The 20,717-nt window shown below is 41.3% G+C and overlaps 2 protein-coding genes across 6 annotated transcripts in view; both read left to right on the forward strand.

Moving 5' to 3' along the window:
• The window catches only part of reps2 (RALBP1 associated Eps domain containing 2), a 28,371-nt gene extending 16,060 nt beyond the window's left edge, over nt 1–12,311 (forward strand). Inside the window, exons 16-19 of one of the 3 annotated variants that reach the window (XM_032572453.1) lie at nt 5,140–5,241; nt 5,349–5,485; nt 7,706–7,811; nt 11,265–12,311. In XM_032572453.1, coding sequence (XP_032428344.1) covers nt 5,140–5,241; nt 5,349–5,485; nt 7,706–7,811; nt 11,265–11,333 — 414 coding nt within the window. In that variant the 3' untranslated portion in view covers nt 11,334–12,311. Of the gene's footprint in view, nt 1–5,139; nt 5,242–5,348; nt 5,486–7,705; nt 7,812–11,264 lie in introns of those variants that run through there. The other 2 variants (XM_032572454.1, XR_004340518.1) reach the window with 2 other exon arrangements.
• A 4,003-nt stretch (nt 12,312–16,314) lies between these two features.
• The window catches only part of nhsa (Nance-Horan syndrome a (congenital cataracts and dental anomalies)), a 69,293-nt gene continuing 64,890 nt past the window's right edge, over nt 16,315–20,717 (forward strand). For all 3 annotated transcript variants that reach the window (XM_032572865.1, XM_032572863.1, XM_032572864.1), the window contains exon 1: nt 16,315–16,834. In XM_032572865.1, coding sequence (XP_032428756.1) covers nt 16,534–16,834 — 301 coding nt within the window. In that variant the 5' untranslated portion in view covers nt 16,315–16,533. The remainder of the gene's footprint in view (nt 16,835–20,717) is intronic.

The raw sequence follows: 20,717 nt of genomic DNA on the forward strand, positions 1-20,717 counted from the left end.
AACTTTTCAGCAAGAAATATGAGCTGGTTTTAGGTTAATAATTCTTTCATATTGATGAAAAAGTGCTAGTTCCAATGGCAGATTATTTCACTTATAACATGGGAAAAATGTGTTATAAGTAAAATAATCTACCAGTTGAACTACTGTAGTACTTTTTAAATCAATATTAAACGATAAACAAGCTCCCATATCTTACTGAAAAGTTACTTGCAAGTTAGTTTTAAGCGGAACCAAGTTATGTTTTTTTAATATTAGTCATACGTAATATCCTGAAAACTGAATTTTGGGTTTTTTTCACTGTAAAAACACAAACTCTTATCAAGTAACTTTGTCTAGTTTCTAGTGCTAATAACTTTTCAACAAGACATAGAAGTTTGTTTTAAGTCAATGATTCCTCAAAACATACTTGTTTCACTAGCAGATTTTTCACTTGTAGGAAACAAATATTCTTACATATATAAAATAATCTGCCAGTAGAACTAGTACTTTTTTAACCCGCATTAAGGAATTATTGTCTTAAAACAAGCTGCTACTTCTTGCTGAGAAGCTACTTGTAAATAAGTTTTGTCTTATTTCAAATTTACTAGGATAGTTGCACTAAAAACTAGATCAAAAGTACTTGGTATGATTTTGTGTATTAGTTGTAAGCTTTAATTATCAAATTTACCGCTTGTGTGTAATTAATCTGTATACTTTATTTCTTTTTTTTTTTTTACTGAGTTACTGAAATCAACTTTTTAAGGATATTTTATTAAACATCGTCATGTCTTGGCTAAAGTCAGCGCTCTTCACCCCCAGCATACCAAACCACAGGGGGCGCCGGGCAACAAATGAGTTACCCATTACTCACCTGAGATCCAGGCCGCCTGACATCATCGCAACTCGCTTCATAAATTTCTTCAGTGTTTAGGGAACAAATAACTCCAGATAAATTTTTCCCCCCGGGTCAAACGGCGAGCGCGGCCTCATCTGTTTATCCCATCCGCTCGCTCGTGTTTTCCATCATTCTCCGGGGTTTTCCCCATCGTGAAGCGTACAGGCCGCGGCCTCCGTTTGTCTCATTTAATCCCGACTTTCTGTAGTTCCCATGGAGACGGCTTCGCTCCTCCGCCGCACAGCTGACGTCTAGCTTCACAAAAGCCAGCCGCAGCGGATTATCCCGCAGATTTGTATGCGCCGTGAGTGTATGTCTTTTTCCGCTTGGCGAGATCAACTGTAACCCGAACCGGCCCCGGGGCCCCGAATCCTCGGAGGGAAATAAAATATGTGGGAAACAGGCAGGTACATCAGAGAGGTGCTGATGAGTTTACAGCCTCACGGTTGGTCATACTGAATCCTTTATTCAAACGTTCCAGTCCATATTTTCTAAAGCTCCTTCACATTTCATCCAGGTTGCTGATCTCTAAAGTGACCAACAGGTTTGTACAATGGAGTATTAGAGCTAAGAAATAAAAAAGAAAAAATTACAAGAATAAAGTCATAAACATATGATAATAAAGTCATGATATTATGAGAATAAAGGTATAATTCTAATTTTATTCTCGTAATATTATCACTTTACTCTCTTGTTATTGACTTTATTTTTATATTACTTTGACTTTATTTTCATAATATGACATTATTCTTGTGAAATGATAACTTCATTCTAGTAATATTATAACTGTATTCTCATAACACTACGACTTTGTCGTCATCATTTTATGACTTTTTTCTTGTAGTTTTATTTTGAATTTTCTTAGCTTGGCCCTGACACTCCATCGTAAAACCCTATTAAGATTAACAATCTGGGTGAAATTACTTTATTCTCCTCGTTTTTATTTACTTTTTCTGTCCCACTGTGCAGACGCTATGATTCTGAAGCAGTTGGATTCAGCCATTAGGACGCCTAATGTTGTCAACTTTGCAAACACTGCAGAGGATGAATCAGATGAAACCTCACAGTGCCTTGCAGTGATATTTATACTTCTTTATTTTTTCACTCAGAGCCTCAAAGTGTTTCAATGGGATTTCATGTGACAGACTGACACAAAGTAGTGCATAATTGCGAAGTGGAAGGAAATTGATTCCAGGTTTTTAGCATTTTCCGTAAAATAACATCCTACAAGTGAGGTGCGCAGCCCTCTTGGGTCCATACTCTGTAGAAAAATCGTTTTTTCACTTTAATTCTCGGCCTGGACTTTGGGCCTCTCTAAAACATAAATACGCCTCGATCTAAATCCTTGACAGCTAACCTTTAAATGCATGTCAAGTTGGACCCCGAATCTCTGGTTTCATGTCTTCTAACCAGGTTTCATCCAGAACCTTCCTTTATTCTTCTCCATTCTGCGTCTCAATCAGCTTGGAGTGAACTAAAGAAAAAAAACATCATTGTTGGTTTAACACCACACATCCGAGCCCCCCTGTCCTCACACACTTCATTTTGGATGCAGGCCGAAAAGGTCAAAGTTGACCCTGGTGTGCCCAGAGCAGATTCCACAGATTGACTGCTCCCCCTACAGGAATTGGAGCAAACTGCACTTCCATAAAGGCTTGGTGCATTGGAATAAAACAAAATCTTACAAACTGTTTCTGGTCGAGTCTCTTCTAGTAACAAATTCTCAGTACACTTAAAATAAGACAAAACTAACTTACAAGTAACTCTGCAGCAAACGGCTAGTTTCTCTAGCATATTATTTCACTTCTAACAAGAAATATTTCATGTTAGAAGTGAAATAATCTGCCAGTGGAACTACTGCTTTTTTTCTATCAATACTGACTTAAAACAATCTCTCATATCTTGCTGAAATGTTACTTGTAAGTTAGTCTCTTCATTTCAAGTGTACTGACAATTTTTCACTAGAAACCAAACTAGAAATAGTTTCTAAGATTTTGTACGTTTTGCAGTGCGACTTCTTCAGACAGAGTATTAAAGCTTCATGAAAAAAATAAAATCATCATCAAATTACAAGAATAAGGATGAAATGACTTTATTATCGTACTAGTTTATTCTGGTACTATTATGACTTTTATTTTAGTTTTCTTCTCTTTATGGCCCCAATATTCCATCGTAACTAAGATAGGTTTTTTTTATTTAGGCGTTTCTGAGCTAAATACAGATCTTTGTCACATTTTTCAGAATTTGTATCTGTAAACGTCTTTCCTCCTTCAAAATTCACTTTATGTAGAAACGTAGCATAAAACACCTTCAGGTTTTTGGTTGTAACGCGGCAAAACCTGCAGCCGTCGAGGGAGCATGAATACTTTAGCAAGGCGTTGTGTGAAGCAGAGTTTTTTGGGGTTTTTTTTTTTTTTTTGCTCCTCTTCAGTTTGGAGGAGCTCGCTCTTGGTTTTTGCACCTCATTAGTCCAGCTGACCTCGGCTGCTTTTTAAAAAGCGACTCCTCTCAGAAAGCGATGGCGCAGCCAGCGGCAGTGACCTATAGCTGAGGCGACCACACATGCTGCCCCTGGGGCTAATAAAGCTCCACTGCAACTGCACCAACCACTCCGGTGCATTAAAATGTTTCCAGGCTGCGGTCGTGTTTCACATGGAGTCACTTTGAGAGTCGGCTGCATTCTCTGCTTAATGTTTCTCGAGGTTTCTGGGGTGCATTTAGGAGCAGAGTCTGTTTTTTATTGTTTTTTTTTTTTTTAAAAAACCTTTTGAGAATTTCGGCCAGGACTAAAATGGAAGCAGCAGAACTGAACATTTAGATTACAAGTCCAAACTCGAGGCCTGGGGGGCCGAATGCGGCCCGCCGGAGCTCTTCACGTGATCCTCTAGATTCTGGAAGAAACACAAGTAGAACCTTCAAGATAACAACTGTGTCCAAATCAGTGTCTATTGTTTTTTGTTTTTGTTTGCGGAAATTCACTAAGAATCAAAGATCCTTGCATTTTTTCACACTGATAATTGTGAGTTTATTGTTCATTTTCTGGAACAACAATTGTCAAAAACATTGGATAAAATTTGATGCTAACTTCAACCTGTAGGTGGCGGTACCTTTTACCGCTACTACACCGCCGCCTCAGCCTTACTTGAAGTCAATATATAACCTGAGATCGATGTGGAGAGCAACAAAAAAACCACCACATTTATTGTCACACATCACAAAATTCCCTGCACATATTACTGAAGTAGCGCCACAACATTGGTCATTTTGCCTGCAAAAAAAATCATTAAAAAAAATCACAAATTCCTGGAGGGAAGTAGTATTTTTCATTTATTTATTTATTTTAATTTTTGTTGAAACGGTCAGTATGTCATGAGACGGATGATCTGTGAAAAAAAAACACACTCCTCTGCATTCTCCCAGTGCTACGTAGAAACAACCAATCAGAGCCAGGAGGCGGGTCTTAGCGCTGTCACTCACCCCCCGTGTGGCTGCTCATTCTGAATGCTCAGTCCAGTTAGCATCATGGCCACTCATGACGCCGGATAATCGTTTTTTCTGCAGCAGTACGTTGTTTAGTGCGTACACAAGGTTGATTGACAGCACTAAAACACTCTGTTTTTTGACCGGGAGCGGTGCATTCTTTTCAGACGTCGATAGCAGCTCAGGGAGGAGGAGCTCAAACTTTTCACAGATTGTGTCGTACTGTGACGTCACGACGTGGTGACAGTTTTAACAAATGTGAAAAAAAAGGAAAAAAAAACATACATTTTTTTATGTTGCTTTGACGGGTCCATCAACACTTTCCGCGTACTGAAAACTGAGTGTGACAGCTGCGCTTTACATGAACTCGCCCTCGGAAAGAGAAGAAATGAAGAAGTAGGACGCGTGAGGCCCTTCGTTACACTTCTGCACTGTTAACCTCTGCTAACTGAAAACAGGTGGCGATAAATCAAACAAGAGAAGAATGGCTGAAATGCAGCGAATAGGTGTAGTAAAAGTAAGTTAATCCATCATGGCTGCCCTCCCCTCGGGCCCCCTTCCCCAAAGCTCCTGGGGAGCAGTACATCACCTCCCCGGTCTTTCGCCCCCCTTCCCACCCATCCTGCAGGGAAGGTGCTGATTTACCGCCGGTCGGAGCAGATGCATTTCATCCTGCCTCTTTTATAGCCGCGCTCTCATGTCGTCTCACCTTATCACGACATCAACACTCCCGTCCTCCAGGGAGAGTCCCTCCATCATTTTGCTTTCTCCTCTCTGTTTTTTTGGGGGGAGGGTTACAGGAGGAGAGCGGCGTGAAGCGGGAAGAGCAGGGTCCGGCCTCCAGGTTTGGACTGAGTTCTGAAGACCTGGGAAGCACTTCCCAACAGGTTGGCTGTGCAAAGAAACAACAGCAAAAAATGAGACTGCGCTGGTTTGCGTATTTTTGTGTGTTTCAGCCAGAAGGAGCTGATTTTTTTTTTTTTTTTTCTCTCAGGACGTCTCCAGCACGCCTCACGGTCAGGTGCCACAAAAGCCGATTCGGAGGAAGTACCACCCGGAGAGCCAGAGCCTGGAGACCGGAGCTCCACCTCCTGCCATGCCGTTCCTACCGCCTGCCAAAACCAGCCAAAAGTTAGTGACGGATTTTCAGTTCTGACGTTTTCTTAGATTTAATCAGGCAGAAGTTTGAAGTTTGGGAAGCGGTAGCGAAACTTTTGCCTTCCACAACGATTCACGATCCTCAGATTTTTCCACGGTTTGTCACGTTTCAACCACAGATTCAGTGTGAGTTGGGATTTAATGTGACTGGCTCACAGTGAAGTGGAAGGAAAATTGTACCTTTTTTGTTTTTTGTTGCTTTTTTGTAACTTGCTGTGTGCACATTACAGTGCCTATAAAAATTATTCACTCCCTTGGATGTTTTACCCTTATGATTGTGTTTACAAGTCAATCATAATGAACAAAATTGGTCCCTTTTCACAAAACATTACAACAAGAAACCAGATAGATAGATAGATAGATAGATAGATAGATAGATAGATAGATAGATAGATAGATAGATAGATAGATAGATAGATAGATAGATAGATAGATAGATCTATACTCAACTGCAAAAGTTGAGTATCACTGGCTCAAATTTTGCAGTGATACTCAAAACTTTATCACTTTTGCTGTTGAGTCAAACTGAGAATTATGTGATAATGACATGTAGACGAATAAGTTTTAGTTTCCGAAGAGTCAAAGTAAAGAAAAAATCATGTGTCCTATGTGACCTGAATGAGTAAATAAACAAATAAACCTCCATTTGCCGGCGTGTTAACATGTAGATCTTGTTGCGCTGCCATCTAGTGCTCAAAACATGAATTGAGCCAAAAACACGGCCATTTTTTTTGTTCACATTAAATTTCACTCACAAATAAACACAACGTGATTTCCAAGAAATAAATAAAAGTGTTGAAAAACTGCAGAAAAAATGTAAACAACCTTATATTAACAAGTTTACCCTTTTAATCGTAGTGAATTTAGCTTACTGTAATAAAATGTGAATACATTTATCCATGTGAAAAAATCCCACACGCAGAATGACCAGTTCTTCACTTACCGGCAACCAGACAGTAAAGTTCATGGAAACTCATAAGTAATTCCTGTTTCCTTGGAAGAAAATATGACTTAAAATACAGTACATGCCCATTTCTGTTAGCTGCTCTCAACCATGGGAAAGACGGGAGAACATGCTATATAAATGAGGCAGATGTGTGTAGAGCTTAGAAAACAGCTGCTCCCATGTCCACGTTAAGTGTGATGGTTGCATAGTTTAAACAAACTGGAAATGTGACAAACAAGCATGAATTTGAGCCCATGTTTATGGGAGGCTTTTCTAGCCTACAATCAGAAATGTTCACTTTCTTTAGAGTGAATTCACACCAGCCTCGTTTGATCCGCTTTAACTGAACTCCATGGTTTGCTGTTGCAGAAAGTCCAAATTGTTTGGGCCCACCTAAAAACGTGTGTCTTGGTTTTGTTGAAGACCGCTCCAAAAGCAGGAGGCGAACTATGGTGCAGTGCATTCTGGGTAAATACAACCAAAACAAACTCTAGAGTCTAGTGCTGGCGGGAGAAATGGCTCGCGGTCTTTTACCAAACAAGAGGCGATCACTAAAATCTGACGCCGCTCTATTTTCGTTTACATTTTGTGAAGAAGGAAGTCGTGCTCGTTTTCTTCAGACGTTTTCGTGTCGTTTCCTTCTGTAGTTCTTGGTGGAGCGCCGCCACAGGCGAGGAGGGGAAGTGGCTTTTCGAAGGGTTTGGATCGTTTGACCTAAATCCCATAGAGAATTTCTAAAGTCTTCATTTTGGGATTAAACTACTGCAGTGAAAGCTAAAAGCATTTATATCTTTATTTTTTTACGCTTTGTTACCAGTTGGTTGTCAGTAAGTTTGACGGTTGCTCCGTATCCGAATGCAGATAATTGGCTTTAATAACCTTCAGGTATTTCATTAACTGATGGGGATTTTGTGTACTGAGACCATGTTTTCAGGAATTTGGATGAGTCCACTCTCGGTTGTGTAACGTGGGAGAATCCATGAAATCCACCCAGAACGGACACTTTATCTGATTAAAAAAAGACATAACGACTTTAGCATGTGTGTCCCCGTCTCCTTGCTGTGAAGTAGACACCGACTATCAATAACGACGCTGACTGCTTGCAGACAGATGCGGCGCTTCTACTGCGCAACGTTTGGAACAATTCGTTCCATTTCCAAACTGATTAAAGTGACTTTTTAAAATATTCTTTTGTACCTGGAGAGCGAAGCGTAAAGGCTAATAAATCTGGCTAATCCCTCCGTCAGGCTGCTGTCCCGGCAGAAGAGAGAAATCCAGATGGCGATCCGTAAGAACCGGGAGACCAACGCCGTGCTGCGGCGCCTCAACAGCGAGCTCCAGCAGCAGCTGAAGGTGAGAGCCGCTTCGCTCAGCCTGCGGTCGCCTCGGTTACCACACGCTCCAGATGACAACGAAAAGAAAATTCAATAATGAAAAGACTTTTGTTCTTCATCCATTCTAACCCTCCATTTTTCTTCATATACTTCAATTCAATAAAAAAATAAGAATAATTTGAACATAACAGTATGAAGTAGAAAACATATTTGAACATAATTAAACAGGGAATGCATGTACTTCCTCTCCTAAAGTCCTTCCATTCTTTCTTTTCTCGTTCCTCCTTTTTTTGGACATCCATTTTTTCCTTCCTTCCTTCATCCCTTCCTTCCTCTTTTCCTTCCTTCCATTTCTTTCTTCTTGTCTTCCTTCCTTCATTCTCTTCTTCCTTCCTTCCCTCCTTCCCTCCATCCTTCTCTTCCATCCCTCTCTGGTTCTGTTCCCTACATAAACCGTGACCATAGCAGGAACATTTGTCTTTTATTGATAATTAAAATCAGTATTTTGTATTGCAATATAAGCATTGCTAACCTAAAACATTTCCAGTTGAGTTTAGAAAAGTCTCTGACTCCTTCATGACAAACAGTCTGGCCTGGGATCAGTGGTTACCCACAGAGAGTTTTGCTAAGGGGAGTGTGCGTTTATCTATGTGAACCTGAAGACATTCCAAGACCTCCGCCTCCTCCGGGGCGGCGTAGAGGGAGACCCGGAATGGGAATACCGTTCCCTCGGGAGCTTAAAGGCAGCGACGTTTGAATCTTGACAGTTCAATCCAACAACGGGGACAGAGGCTTACGCCCTGCTTTACCCACGGACACAAGAGGCGGTGCGCTGTTGGTGTGAATTCTCCTGGGTTTCAGCCGACAGCCAGCACTCCCACAAATCGGTGAAAAGTCCCCCCGTTCCCACCCCACTGAACCCCGACCTCTCTGCCCCCTCTCTCTGCCCGTCACTCCCAGCAGAACGAATGGCAAAGACTCGGCTGTTTGCGTTGGGGATCTGCCTGTGGCACACACGGCCGCGCCGCCAACACATGCTGCATGCCTGTCATTTTCCCCTGGAAGCGATCCAAGAGCCAAACCTAGCGGCGCTCTTTACGACAGAGGCTGGGGAACACAAAAGAGGAGAGGGGCGAGCAACAGGCGCTGCCCCCCTCCCCTTTTTTCTTTTTTTTTTTTGGACATCATTTTTTTTGGATTCCTCTGTGAGTTTAAGCTCTTTTATAATCAGGTTCTCGGTTTTGCTCAAAAGGTCAGCCGGGTATGATTTACGCTCATTCTAATTCCGCCGCGTCGCCAAAGCATTCGAGGAATTCTGCAGAGAAAGGCATACGTGTCTTTATATAGAGCCGGGTCTTGCTGGAATACCGAACGGGCCCCTGCACAACTGTCCTCTTCAAAATAGAGCCGGGGCCCACGAGGCATCTCGACTGCAGGGAGACTGCAGGATGGAGAGGAAGCGTTTTGTCTGACTTTACGGTGCAAAATCTTACCAAGTGTTTCTGGTCCAGTTTCTAGAGCAACTATCTAAGTACACTTGAAATAATCTATAAGTAGCTTTTCAGCAGGATAGATGAGCTTGTTTTGAGTCAATAATTCCTTAATATTGATGAGAAAAGTGCTGGTTCCACTGGCCGATTGTTTCACTTATAACAAGGGAACAATGTTGTGTAATCAGTGAAATAATCTGCCAGTGGAACCAGTTCTTCTTCATCAATATTAAGAAATGACTGACTCAAAACAAGCTCGTATATCTTGCCGAAAAGCTTCCTGTAAGTCAGTTTTGTCATATTTCCAGTGTGCTGACATATTTGCACTAGAAACTGGACCAAAACTACTTGGTTGGGTTTCGTGTTTTTGCAGTGCAGTAGTGGGATCATTTTACGACTCTCGCAGAAGGAAGGAGTTATATTACGTCATTCCGCGTAGCGGCAACCAATAACGGTTATGAGACACCTACTCACTCAGAAAGATTGAGTCGGTATTCCCTGAACGTCGGCTGGTGCTGGACACGAAGCAAATATTCCACCTTCACTTCGTAATTTATTCCAGGTGTGGAGATATTATGAAGGAACCCACCCTGGACTCTTTTTTTTTTGGGACAAATCCATGATCCCCTGAGCGTCTGAACTCGGAACGTATCCAATCTTATCTCCGGGGGTTCGACAACTTCATATTCTTCACATTAGGGGGATTTTCTCTGGTTAAGGTGTTGGGTTTTTTTTTTTTGTAATAAAGACAAGTTCTTATAGTGTAAACTTTTCCACATTTTGTCACTTTTTAACCACATTATTTATGGGATTTTACACGTGGACCGACAGCTGTTAGTGCATGGTCACAAAGTGGAGTGAAATCACGTGGTTTACGACATTTTTTTGCAAATAAATATCGACCTTTGACCTCCTTCAGCTCAATAAAATTCCTTGCAAGAAAAAAAACTGCCTTCCAAGGTCTGATAATCACACTGCAAAAAGACAAAACCTTACAAGGTATTTTTACTCTAGTTCCTAGTGCAAATATAGTTGTGTTGTATTTCAAATATACTAACATGCAAGTAGCATTTCAGCAAGATCTAGGAGCTGGTTGTAAGTCAATAATTCATTCATTTTGATTTGAAAAAGTGGTAGATTATTTTATTTGTGACAGTATTTTTTTCCCCAGGTCATGAGTGAAACGATCTGGCATTTTTATCAATATTAAGGATTTTTTTTTTTTTACCGAGAGCAAGCTCCTGTGACTGGCTGAAAAGTTACTACTTGTCAGTCAGTTTTGTCTGATTTAAAGTGTACAACGATATTTGCACTAGAGACCAGAATGACGAACAAGCTTATTTTTGACCAAACATTCACCAGATTCAAACACCCACCTTCAGTTTTCCTTCATGTTTCAGAAGTTTTACATGGAAAAAAATTGATTTGGAAAAAAAACGCCTCCTTTGCCTGATTTTTATTTTGTAATTGTTATTTACATGAAATACTTTCATTTTGGTCTTCAAAATACCAACATTTCCAAGTAACTTTACATTTTGTTCCATCTGATGATGTAAGTTTTAAATACTAATTGATGATTTGATCACTACTTGAGTTGCCTTTTTTTTAATACAAAATACTCATTTACTTTTGAGTAATTTCCTGGACGGCTACTTTTTACTTTCGCTTGAGTAAAAATATTAAGCTAATGCTACGTAGCGACCTCTGGTCCAGTGACTGCCGGAGGTGAGGAAGTGACCAGATTGTCAAAATCACCGCCACGTTAGATTTGTCATCACATCCAAATGAGCTTTTGGCTCAGTGTTACTTTTCCGTTTTGTTCAACCCTGTGGGTTAATGAGGGAACAAACAAGGCAGCCTTTTGAGTTCCCTCCTGTCGTCACCATGGTAAACAAAGCAAACAAGGGTAAATTCGCCCGAGGTGGAACTTTTGTTCCGTGTGAACTTGATCAGAGCTCGTGCTTCCTTGTGTTTGGCTGCAGGTGGTTCACCAGGAGAGAGTCACCTTGGAGTCCCAGCTGGAGCTCCTGCGGCCCCTGGCCTCGACGTGACGGGCAGGGGGCCGGGAGGGGGGGGAACCCTGAGGTCCGACTGGGGTCGGCGAGTCAAAACGCATGGGCTCAGATTCTGTTAATGAGAGCAACGTTTTGAAGCTGAAGCTTGTGTTTTTCTTATAAACGCGATGTAAATCTCAAAGGGCTCAGACATTTTAGAAACAAAAACCTAATTGTTGACTTGACAAACGGGGAATCCTCGTTTAATCAGGAACCCCTGAACCCGATCACTATTAGATTTAACGATGTGAAGGGAAAAAAAAAAGTTGTTCTTTTTTTTTTTATCGTTGTATGTCAGCACATGTAAAATATGACGACTAACTTATTCTTTCCTTTCTGATGTCCTGTTAGTTTCTACATGTGAACGTTTGCACATACACAGTGTATCCCGTGAGTCTGAATGTTCATTTCCTGTGGCGATCACGACAAGTTGTGTTTTTGAATTTACAGGGCGTCGCATTAGTCCCGGCATACGCGATATGAAGCAGATAAAGGTGCTACAGATTCCATTTTCCGTCTTAAAAATATAAATACAGCGGGAAAAGATGTAGGCAAAAAAAAAAAAAAAAACAACTAACAAAAACCTTGAGTATGTGAGACTAAAATGCAGAATGACACACTGAAGAATGTTAACTGATTTTCATCAGATCTGCACAATTCACTTGAAAAATTGCTGTTTTTGATTTGAACCATTGTCTTTTTTTAATCTATTCTCGTAAACTTTGATCTTTGATGCCAGTTTCACTGTCACTCCTCCTGACGATGCTCCATATGCGCTAGGCGCGTTCTAAAGCTTGCTTTCTGCCATTAGTTCGGTTTGATTCACAGGATGATCAAGGAGTTGATGAGCTCCATGTTGGCATGTCTGATTCTGCATGTGTGCTAAGATGTTGTGAACTGAACTGTGACAATAACCTGAAGTCATGTACCGACAAGATGCAAATCAGAACCGTCAATAAAGATATCTATTTTTAATGCTTGACTCATCTTTCTTTTCCGTTACTGCAAAGCTTATGTGTAAATCTGACTCGTTACTCCGAACGCCGCAGATGTTGGCCGAACCTGCAAGAGCTCCCAATCGGATGCTAACACGATTATCCTGACAGAAATTTCATGAGTTTTCTTCTGTTAGTGTTTATAAGCACATGCACCTCCGAGCTACAAAGATTTTATGGAAAAACTCAAATTTTCAAATTCAAATGTATTTATTTGTCAAGAGACATTGATCAACATCATACGACGTCATTGTGCCCACGTTAGCTAAACTTTTCTTCTGGGGTCTCGTTAGCAGTTGTTAGGAGCAACCTAAAAATTGGTTATTAAAAGAGTAATAGTTTGTATTTTTAGGAATATTTTAATTTGTGTGTATTGGGGGCTTTCACTTTTTTTAATTTATGGTGACAATAAATTCTGTCACATACTCTTTCACATTACTTCAAATTAAGCAAATCTTTTGAATCATTTTTACCTAAAAAGGCTCTTAGCTTATTTAAACCAACAGCTTACTATAACTATGTCAAAAAGGGGTTAAATCCACTTATTTTATTTGATTAAAGTCATCATTGTAATTCGCTATGCACCCACAAATTCACTGGACCTAGCTTAATTGTTAGCAAAACCTTGACCGTCAAATTATATTCACTTATCTTTCTCAATTTATAGCAATGTTACAATTTACACCGTTCACAAAATAAAAGTCACAGAACCTGCGATTCCATTAACCATAAAATTGCGCAAACTGAAACTACGAAAATAAATTTGCATAGTGGACGCGCGCGCACACACACACACAAAAAATAAACATGTTTTTCGATGAAAAGTTTCTATCGGACAAAGCGGGTGCTTTTTCAGAGGTATCGAAATAGATGTATTTAGCAAAACTGTAATGGAAACACTATCTTCGCACCACACGAGTCATGTGATCAACCAGACGTTACTGCTGGCGGAAACGACGAAGAAGACGACAGGAAGCGGTAGGAGGTGGATGTTTTTTTGTTTGTTTTTTTGTTTTTTTTTCGGACAATGTGGCGCTGGAGCGAGCCTGACAGCTTGCTGTTCCTCTGCACTATAACCAATATTTACCTGCTGCATTAACCTTCATGGTCTCCTCCCATACTCATAGGTTTTGTTTTTTATGCATCATGAGAGAGCTGCAAGTATTCATGCAAACAGACAGCTTAGCTGGGGGCATTTCTCACTCAACTATAAATACCACTTAAAAGTGTTCACTTTGCATTGCCACATGACAGCTGCACGGCACGGGGAAACTACCATATGCCAGTTGTGTGTGGACTCTAAGTATATGCCTGCTTAATATAATTGCAGCCCCAGCTGACTCCCACTTAGTCTGCTGCTGGGTTATTACCATTAATGAAGAATCAAGCTGGAGACGGTGAGGCTTGACGCTCTCAAACACAAATCCACAGTGACAGAAATGTCATTAAAATGTGTTGAAGTAGCTCGAAGAAGTGGGAAACATTGCAGCAACTTGACGCTTTGTGTCTGTTCGAGCCCACACGCTGAAGCCAACTCTTCTCACGATGTAGATTACCAGCTTTAATGTGTTCAAGTTTGGCTCTTTTGTTGCCGCAACATTACTCTAAGATGACGACATACGGCACGTCTCTCGTCCCTCCTTTGTCCCCAAGCCGGGCTTTGCAAAGGTTGCACTTCTGCTGTGGACATTAGCTAGGCCACGGGACGCGCTTTCGGACCGCCACCTCTTTCCATTCTGGCTCCGTCAGCTGGTGGGATTTAGCTAAACACTCATTCAGCAAAAGTGAATGCGGCCCGGTCCAGGCTGTCGGGCCTTCGCACCGAGGTGAAAGCAACAATCGCCTGTTAGCCCACGGCAAAAATGCACTGAGGTGGGAAGGAATTCCTGTTAATAAGAGGAAAAACTTAAGCATAAGTATTTAAAATCTTTTAACTGCCAACATTTGTGAGAATTGGATTAGTAACTAAATTATCCTTGAAGGTGTATCTAACCTTTATTTACAAAAATGATTTTTACATATTTGTGAAAATCATCATTATGTTGCAACAGTACAACAGATAATCTTTGGAAAAAAAACAAACAAAACTGATCTCCTCTGCCTTCTCCCAGTACTCCCAGTACAAATATATACAGTACATATATATAGAAATACACCACTCAGTCAGAAACAACCAATCAGAGCCAGGAGGAGGGTCTTACCACTGTCAATCACTCTCCTGCTCACACCCCTCAAGCTCGCTCTCTACTAGACTGCAGACTACCAGCTGTAGTCTAGTAGAGACAACATTGCCTGCCACGAATGCTAAGGCTAGTTAGCATCTCCAACAGTAAGTTGTTTCCCTGCCAGTAGCTCACGTATACAAAGTTGATTGACATCGCTAAGACCCGCCTCCTTTCTGTGGTTGTTTTTGAACAATCATTACTGTAATTACTTTCATCGTTTATCTATTTTAAAATTTTTTGTTTTGAAATTAGGGATGCATGATATATCGACTTTAACTTCAATATCGTCCAATGTTGGTTGTTTTTTAACATATTGGTATCGACCTCATAAGTAAAACCAGGCCAATTTTAATTACCAATATTTATTTCCATGTTGTTGCCCTTTGTGTTTCAGGAGGGGAGGGGTTTGGTCCTGTGATACTGATTGTAGGAGCTTGTTTTGAGTCAACAATTCCTTAATATTGATTTTTTTTTAAAAGTACTTATTCTACTGGCAGATTATTTCACTTATTACAAGACATTTTTCTCATGTTTTCAGTGAAATTATCTGCCAATAATCTGCCAGTGCTTTTTAATCAATATTAAGGAATTATTGACTCTAAACAAACTCCTAAATCTTGCTGAAAAGTTATGTAAATTAAAACAATTTACTTTCATTTTGTAAAGATTTCTCATCTTCCCTAACAGAGGCGGCCCAAACCTTTTTGGGGCCCTAAGTGAATTTTCATTTGAGACCCCCCCCCATATCAACATATCAACTCCAGATCCTTTATCATTTCTAAGCTAATTTACATGTGTGGCATAGCTACGATAATTAGCATTAGCATCATTTGTAATTAGCTGCAGTGTTATGGCTGTTGATTTTAGCAATCGGGAGTAACAACCTAAAAAAAAAAAATTATTTGGATTTTGAAATGCAGAGTGGTGTTTAGGTGTGCCATAATATTTTAATTATTTGAAACACGAAGACTAAATTTACAATCAACAAATGAACAACTTTGATATCTTACAAATATTTCCCCAACACTGGCAGCAGCCAATGGCAGGAAGATATTAATCTATTATTTGTGTGAAAACTATTTTAAAAAAAAAAGAGAAATAGTTTTTCGTAGTTAGTTTGTATTATTCATTATTATTCTAAATATAGTTTTTCCCCCCATTATGCTTGGTGCTTTTGGAGGCCCCCTGGCGGTGTGGAGTCACCAAGCAGCCACTTAACTCGCATATGCCTTGGGCCAGATCTGTTCCCTAGCAACTTTTTACTTTAACAAGTTTTCACAGTAATATTTTTTTCCCTCATTACTCAGATTGTATTAAATATCTTTCCCCCCCTATGAATAAACGTATTCCAAATGAACGTCATATTTATCACATGTTTCAGTTTGAGATGCTGCTGTTGCAATAAAGTATAATTTTACTTTAATTGCTTGTTGCTTTTAGGGGTTTCAACCCTTTTCTTTCCCACCAAAAGTGGCACTTTAAGTAGCTCTTAAGAATGGTTTATACTCAACACTGAAGGAGGAGCACTTATGTAAATACATTTAATAAAGCTGTGATACAAATAGGTTGTTTACGGTTATTTAATTTCTCCGAAGTGAACTGAACTGACCCTAGTTCTAAATACTATGGTGTCTTTGGTATCTCCCTTTATTACACATTCACACTTCAGACTCCGGGTCCCCTTGGAAATCCACTCCAGGTTTTACCCGCTGCCGTTTTATTTAAAAAACCCACCTCTAGTTTAGAGGAGTGAAAAACACACCAGCATTAGGGCAGCAGATGACCCGGCGCAGCAGCGAGGAGCACACCAGTCCTCTCCCTGACAAACGAAAGGGATGGGGGGCATCAGCCGCAGCTGAGCTCCGAACGGCTGGACCAGGGGGAGCGAGGGGACGCAGCAGCTTTCTGCCCCCACTTGGGTGACTTTTTGCTGGATTTCTTACCCCCCACCTCCCCTCTACTTCTCTCCACAACAACATGCCATTTGCCAAAAGAGCCGTGAAGCCCCAGTTACTGTGCAGGTATCGGAGCCCAGGCGAGGTGGTGGAGCAGCAGCAGGAGGAGGGTCTGCTTTTCGATGACCTGGTCTCCATCAGTAACGTGGCTCTGTCCCGGACCCTGCGGCAGCTGTCGGACCTGGCCAAACATGCCTGCTCCATTTTCCAGGAGCTGGAAAGCGACCTGGCGTCCACCAACCAGCGGGTCAGAGGGCTTCAGGGGAAAATCACCCAACTCCAGCAGTGCTGCTCCGAGCTGGACCCCAAACAGGAGGCAGTGCGTGAGTACTCCGCTCCACACTCGCGCACGGCGCGCGCGTCTTGCTTCTTTCTCTCAGGAGACCCTGCACGAGGACGCAATTTTTCCTTTTTCTGTTTTTTTTTTTTTTTTTTTTAACAACTTTTGGACAAAACTTAAAGAACTTTACTTAACAAATATAGCTCACTGTACAAAGATTCAGCTCGCTAAGTTATGTTTTTTTTGTTGTTGTTTTAATTCGGAAACACGTTTACATTTTTAAAGTTATTTTCTGTTGCGGCAGTCTTTCTTTCCTTCACGCTTGGCTCAGTGGCAGGGGCGTATGACGCTGTCTTCACCTCATGTCAGCAGCTCTTTAAAACCAGCCATTACGCTGTTGTTTCTCTTCCAAAGAACGTCCTTCAGTAGCTCTGTCATTGTGACTTTATAACAAGCATGTGTCAGCTAACATTGCCAAATGACGCACTTCGCTCCGTGCGGGGACGCGCTTCCACTGGCCCTCTGTTTTTCCCTGTAACTTCATCAGAACTCAGAGCCGGTCCAATAAAACACGGGGCCTTGAGAAGAGTTTGATTTCCCTCCCCCTTTCCACCCTCCCAGGGTTTATGAACATAATTTTCCAGCTATATGTTTCAACTCTGAGCGTTAAAAAGTACTGATGTTATGGTGCATTCGGATTGTACTAAGAAGTCAGATTTTTGTATTTTTTTTTTTAGTTCTCAGTCAAAAAACAACAACAAAAACATTGGGGAAAAAACTGGTAGTGATAACATTATCAAAAGGTTTTTGATAGGTTCAGATTTAGCTCAAATGTTTTTGCAATGTTGTTGCTGGAATTAAAAAAAAAATATTAATAAAGAAAATTACAGAGGTCACAAAAAGACACAGACATGCACTATTTTTATTTAAGTCAAGAAAATATGGTGTCCATCAGTTGTGTTTGGAAATAGTGAATTGAAATGTAAAGGTCAAAAGGTCAGTTCCGCTCCTCTAAATGCTCGGACGCTCACATAGATTTCCCAAGTCAAACAAACACAAGTCAGCCCATAAATACCAGTCTGTTTGCTCCGGCAGCCGTTTCATTTGCTTACACTCATAAGCAGAACCGCAATTTAAATTTTCTATTTATAAAGTTTTGAGGCTCATTCCACGTAGCGCCAAGTAAAAGTTGAAGGTTTTCCGTGTGAGAAGTTGAGCATTCTTTCTGCCGGCCTGGGATGCTAAACAGCAGCTTAGTTTGCTTATATCTCAGGCTGGCTGCCCAAAGTCAAACTCTGTAGTGTTGTAGGAGTTTAATCCTCGCAGTAGTATATATATTTTCTTCTTTCTTCCTGCTTCATACGGTGAAGTTTGATTGGCCGATTTGGCAGGAACTCATTACCCTGATACCATGGGAAGGCGGTTGGATATTTATAAAGGTGTGTATTTGTGTGTGGGCGGGTGTGTGTGTGAGCACGGCGTCCACAGCTTTGGACACACCCCAGCGGATTTTAACCCACTTCACTTTAGGTTCAGCAAGCCCTTGCACGTTCCCCCAGACCCCTGCTTCCTGTGGTCTCTAAATGGGTAATTTTGCCTTGAGGTATTTATGTGTGGCATGGATAGCTTTCTACTGCAACCCCCCCCTCCTCTTTGGAAAAAAAGAAAAGAAAAGCCTGACCCCTTTTAAAGCCAATTTAAACACACTGCAGTACGCAGTCTGCCGAGATTCTTTATTTCAACAGCGAGTTGCCGGTTTGTTTTGCTTGCATGCATAGTTGTGCGGTGATACGCAGGCCGCTAGCGTTTCTGTTCGGTCTTGCAGACTGTTTATGTCTGATTTCAGAGCTGTCAGTTGTTGTTTGCGAGTACTTTCCCTGTGAGGAAGCCTGCAAAATTGTTTCTAGAAGAGTATACATAAACGTTATGCAACGTCAGGGTGTGGAAAGGTTAAGCCTTGAATTTCTGAATGGATTTCTGAATGCGATAGCATCTCGCGTGCCGTGTTCTTTCTTTCTTTCTTGTTTAACCCCCTTTTGCTTTTAATTGCTCTTTTCATTGCAACGGTGTCAGGCGCGGTCTTTGACAACAGAACCCCGGTCTCATCTGAATGACAATCGGTGTGAGTGGAGCAGTCCGAGGCACGGTGGGGCGGGGGGGCGACACGTCCACAAGGTGAAATCTAGAAGAACGCACCGCTGAGGAGTTGTTTATCACGCTGAAGGAGCAGGCAGATGTTAAACCTGCTGTTTAAAGCCTTGGAGCTGCTCGTTGTCATAAACAACCTGCAGGTAACATGGAGTTAGCCTGGGAGTGCATCAGATAAACAGCATTTGAGGCGAAGTTAAATGTAGCCGAAGGCCATGTGGTAAAATCTACGTAGGCGGACATCTTGTTTTTGTTTTTTTTCTTCCAAGATGGTGATTTATGTAGATTGTCACATCTGCTTCACCACTTCCACCGGATACACAGCACCTTTTCAAAGTAAAAGCAAAAGCCCTGTTTCGTTGAGTCAGAACTTAACGAAGCACTTTTTGCTGAAGCTACAGAGTCTTTTCGGAGTGCGTCTCTACCAGCTCTGCTCGTCTAGAGTGTGAAGGTTTTGCCTGTTTCTTTGATAAAAACAAAGAAACAAAGAGACAGATTGGGGAGAGAACATTTGTGAGGGCTATTATGCAAGTCTTGCCACAGATTCTCAGTAGCGTTAAGGTCTGGACTTTGACTGGACCATTCTAAACATGACAATTCTTTGATCCAAACCCTTCAGTGTAGCTCAGGACAACGCTCCCCTTAACTGGCACGTAAACGGTCTTGATAGGGTTGGAGTTGTGTGTTCTCGGTACATTTTGCTTTAATCGAACTCTAGTCCGTTTATCTAGAAAGTCCATTTTGTTTGGGGAGATGTGAATGCGCAACTGAACTCTGATGAGGACCAAAAAAGCTAACTCTAAAATCTTAGGTTTAGGTTTAGCTTTGATTAAAGTGAACTCTGGAATGATTCGAATGCACATACGGACGCGAGCGGAGTGGAGACCCCACCAAAAGCAGGAAGAAGGCTATAGAGCACAGCATTCTGGGTAAATCCAGCCAAACAAACCTGTGTGTCTAGTGCTAAAGGGAGAAATGGCTCATAGTCTTTTACCAAAAACAAAAGAGAAATCCTACAGCTGGTAAAATCTGACGCTACTTCATTTCTGTTTCCATTTTGTGAAGAAGGAGGTTGCTCTCAGTGTCTGCTTCTGAGGGTTTCTTCTTGTCCTTGGTACAGCGCCACCACAGGCGTGGAGGCGAACAGGTCTGACACAGATCAATGTGAAAGCGAACAGCACCGGCTGAAAATGTACTAAATGTTGCAATTTTGGTCCCAAATCGAACTGATTCTGCTGGACTATCAGGTGTGAAAACACCCACAGTTTCCATTTCTTTCTTCACTGATGTTCTCTGACATACCTCTGTCTGAGTCCTTCACAGACCATTTTGATTTGAATAAATTACTCCCAGGTTGACTCTGGTATACTAATAATGTGACTGATGAAGACAATGGGTGTTTTTTTTTCTTCACTGTACTTGCTGCTAGTTTATCCCACAAAATCCATAAAATTCTCCACATACATGAAACTTTGTTGTTGTAATGTGGCAAAACTATGAGAACAAAGATAAGAAGTGCACTTTCAGCTAACCAAAAACGTCTTTTCTTTAATCCTTTCTCTTTTTCCCTCACACACACCAAACCAGAACTAAACCTGGCGCCTGGCAAATATCCCTCCCCGCCCTATGTTTGGACAGCTCTCCCATGACACCCCATCAACATCTTCCATGGACTACCATCAGATCTCTTCAGGCAGACTGTCCCACCTTGGAGTTTCTAGCCGGGTTTCAGGTTACCCTGGCTCAGTTTTGGAGGAGTAGCCGTAACGCTGGCGGCC

The sequence above is a fragment of the Xiphophorus hellerii genome, chromosome 9 (assembly GCF_003331165.1).
Source record: "Xiphophorus hellerii strain 12219 chromosome 9, Xiphophorus_hellerii-4.1, whole genome shotgun sequence".
NCBI classification, from domain to species: Eukaryota; Metazoa; Chordata; class Actinopteri; order Cyprinodontiformes; family Poeciliidae; genus Xiphophorus; species Xiphophorus hellerii.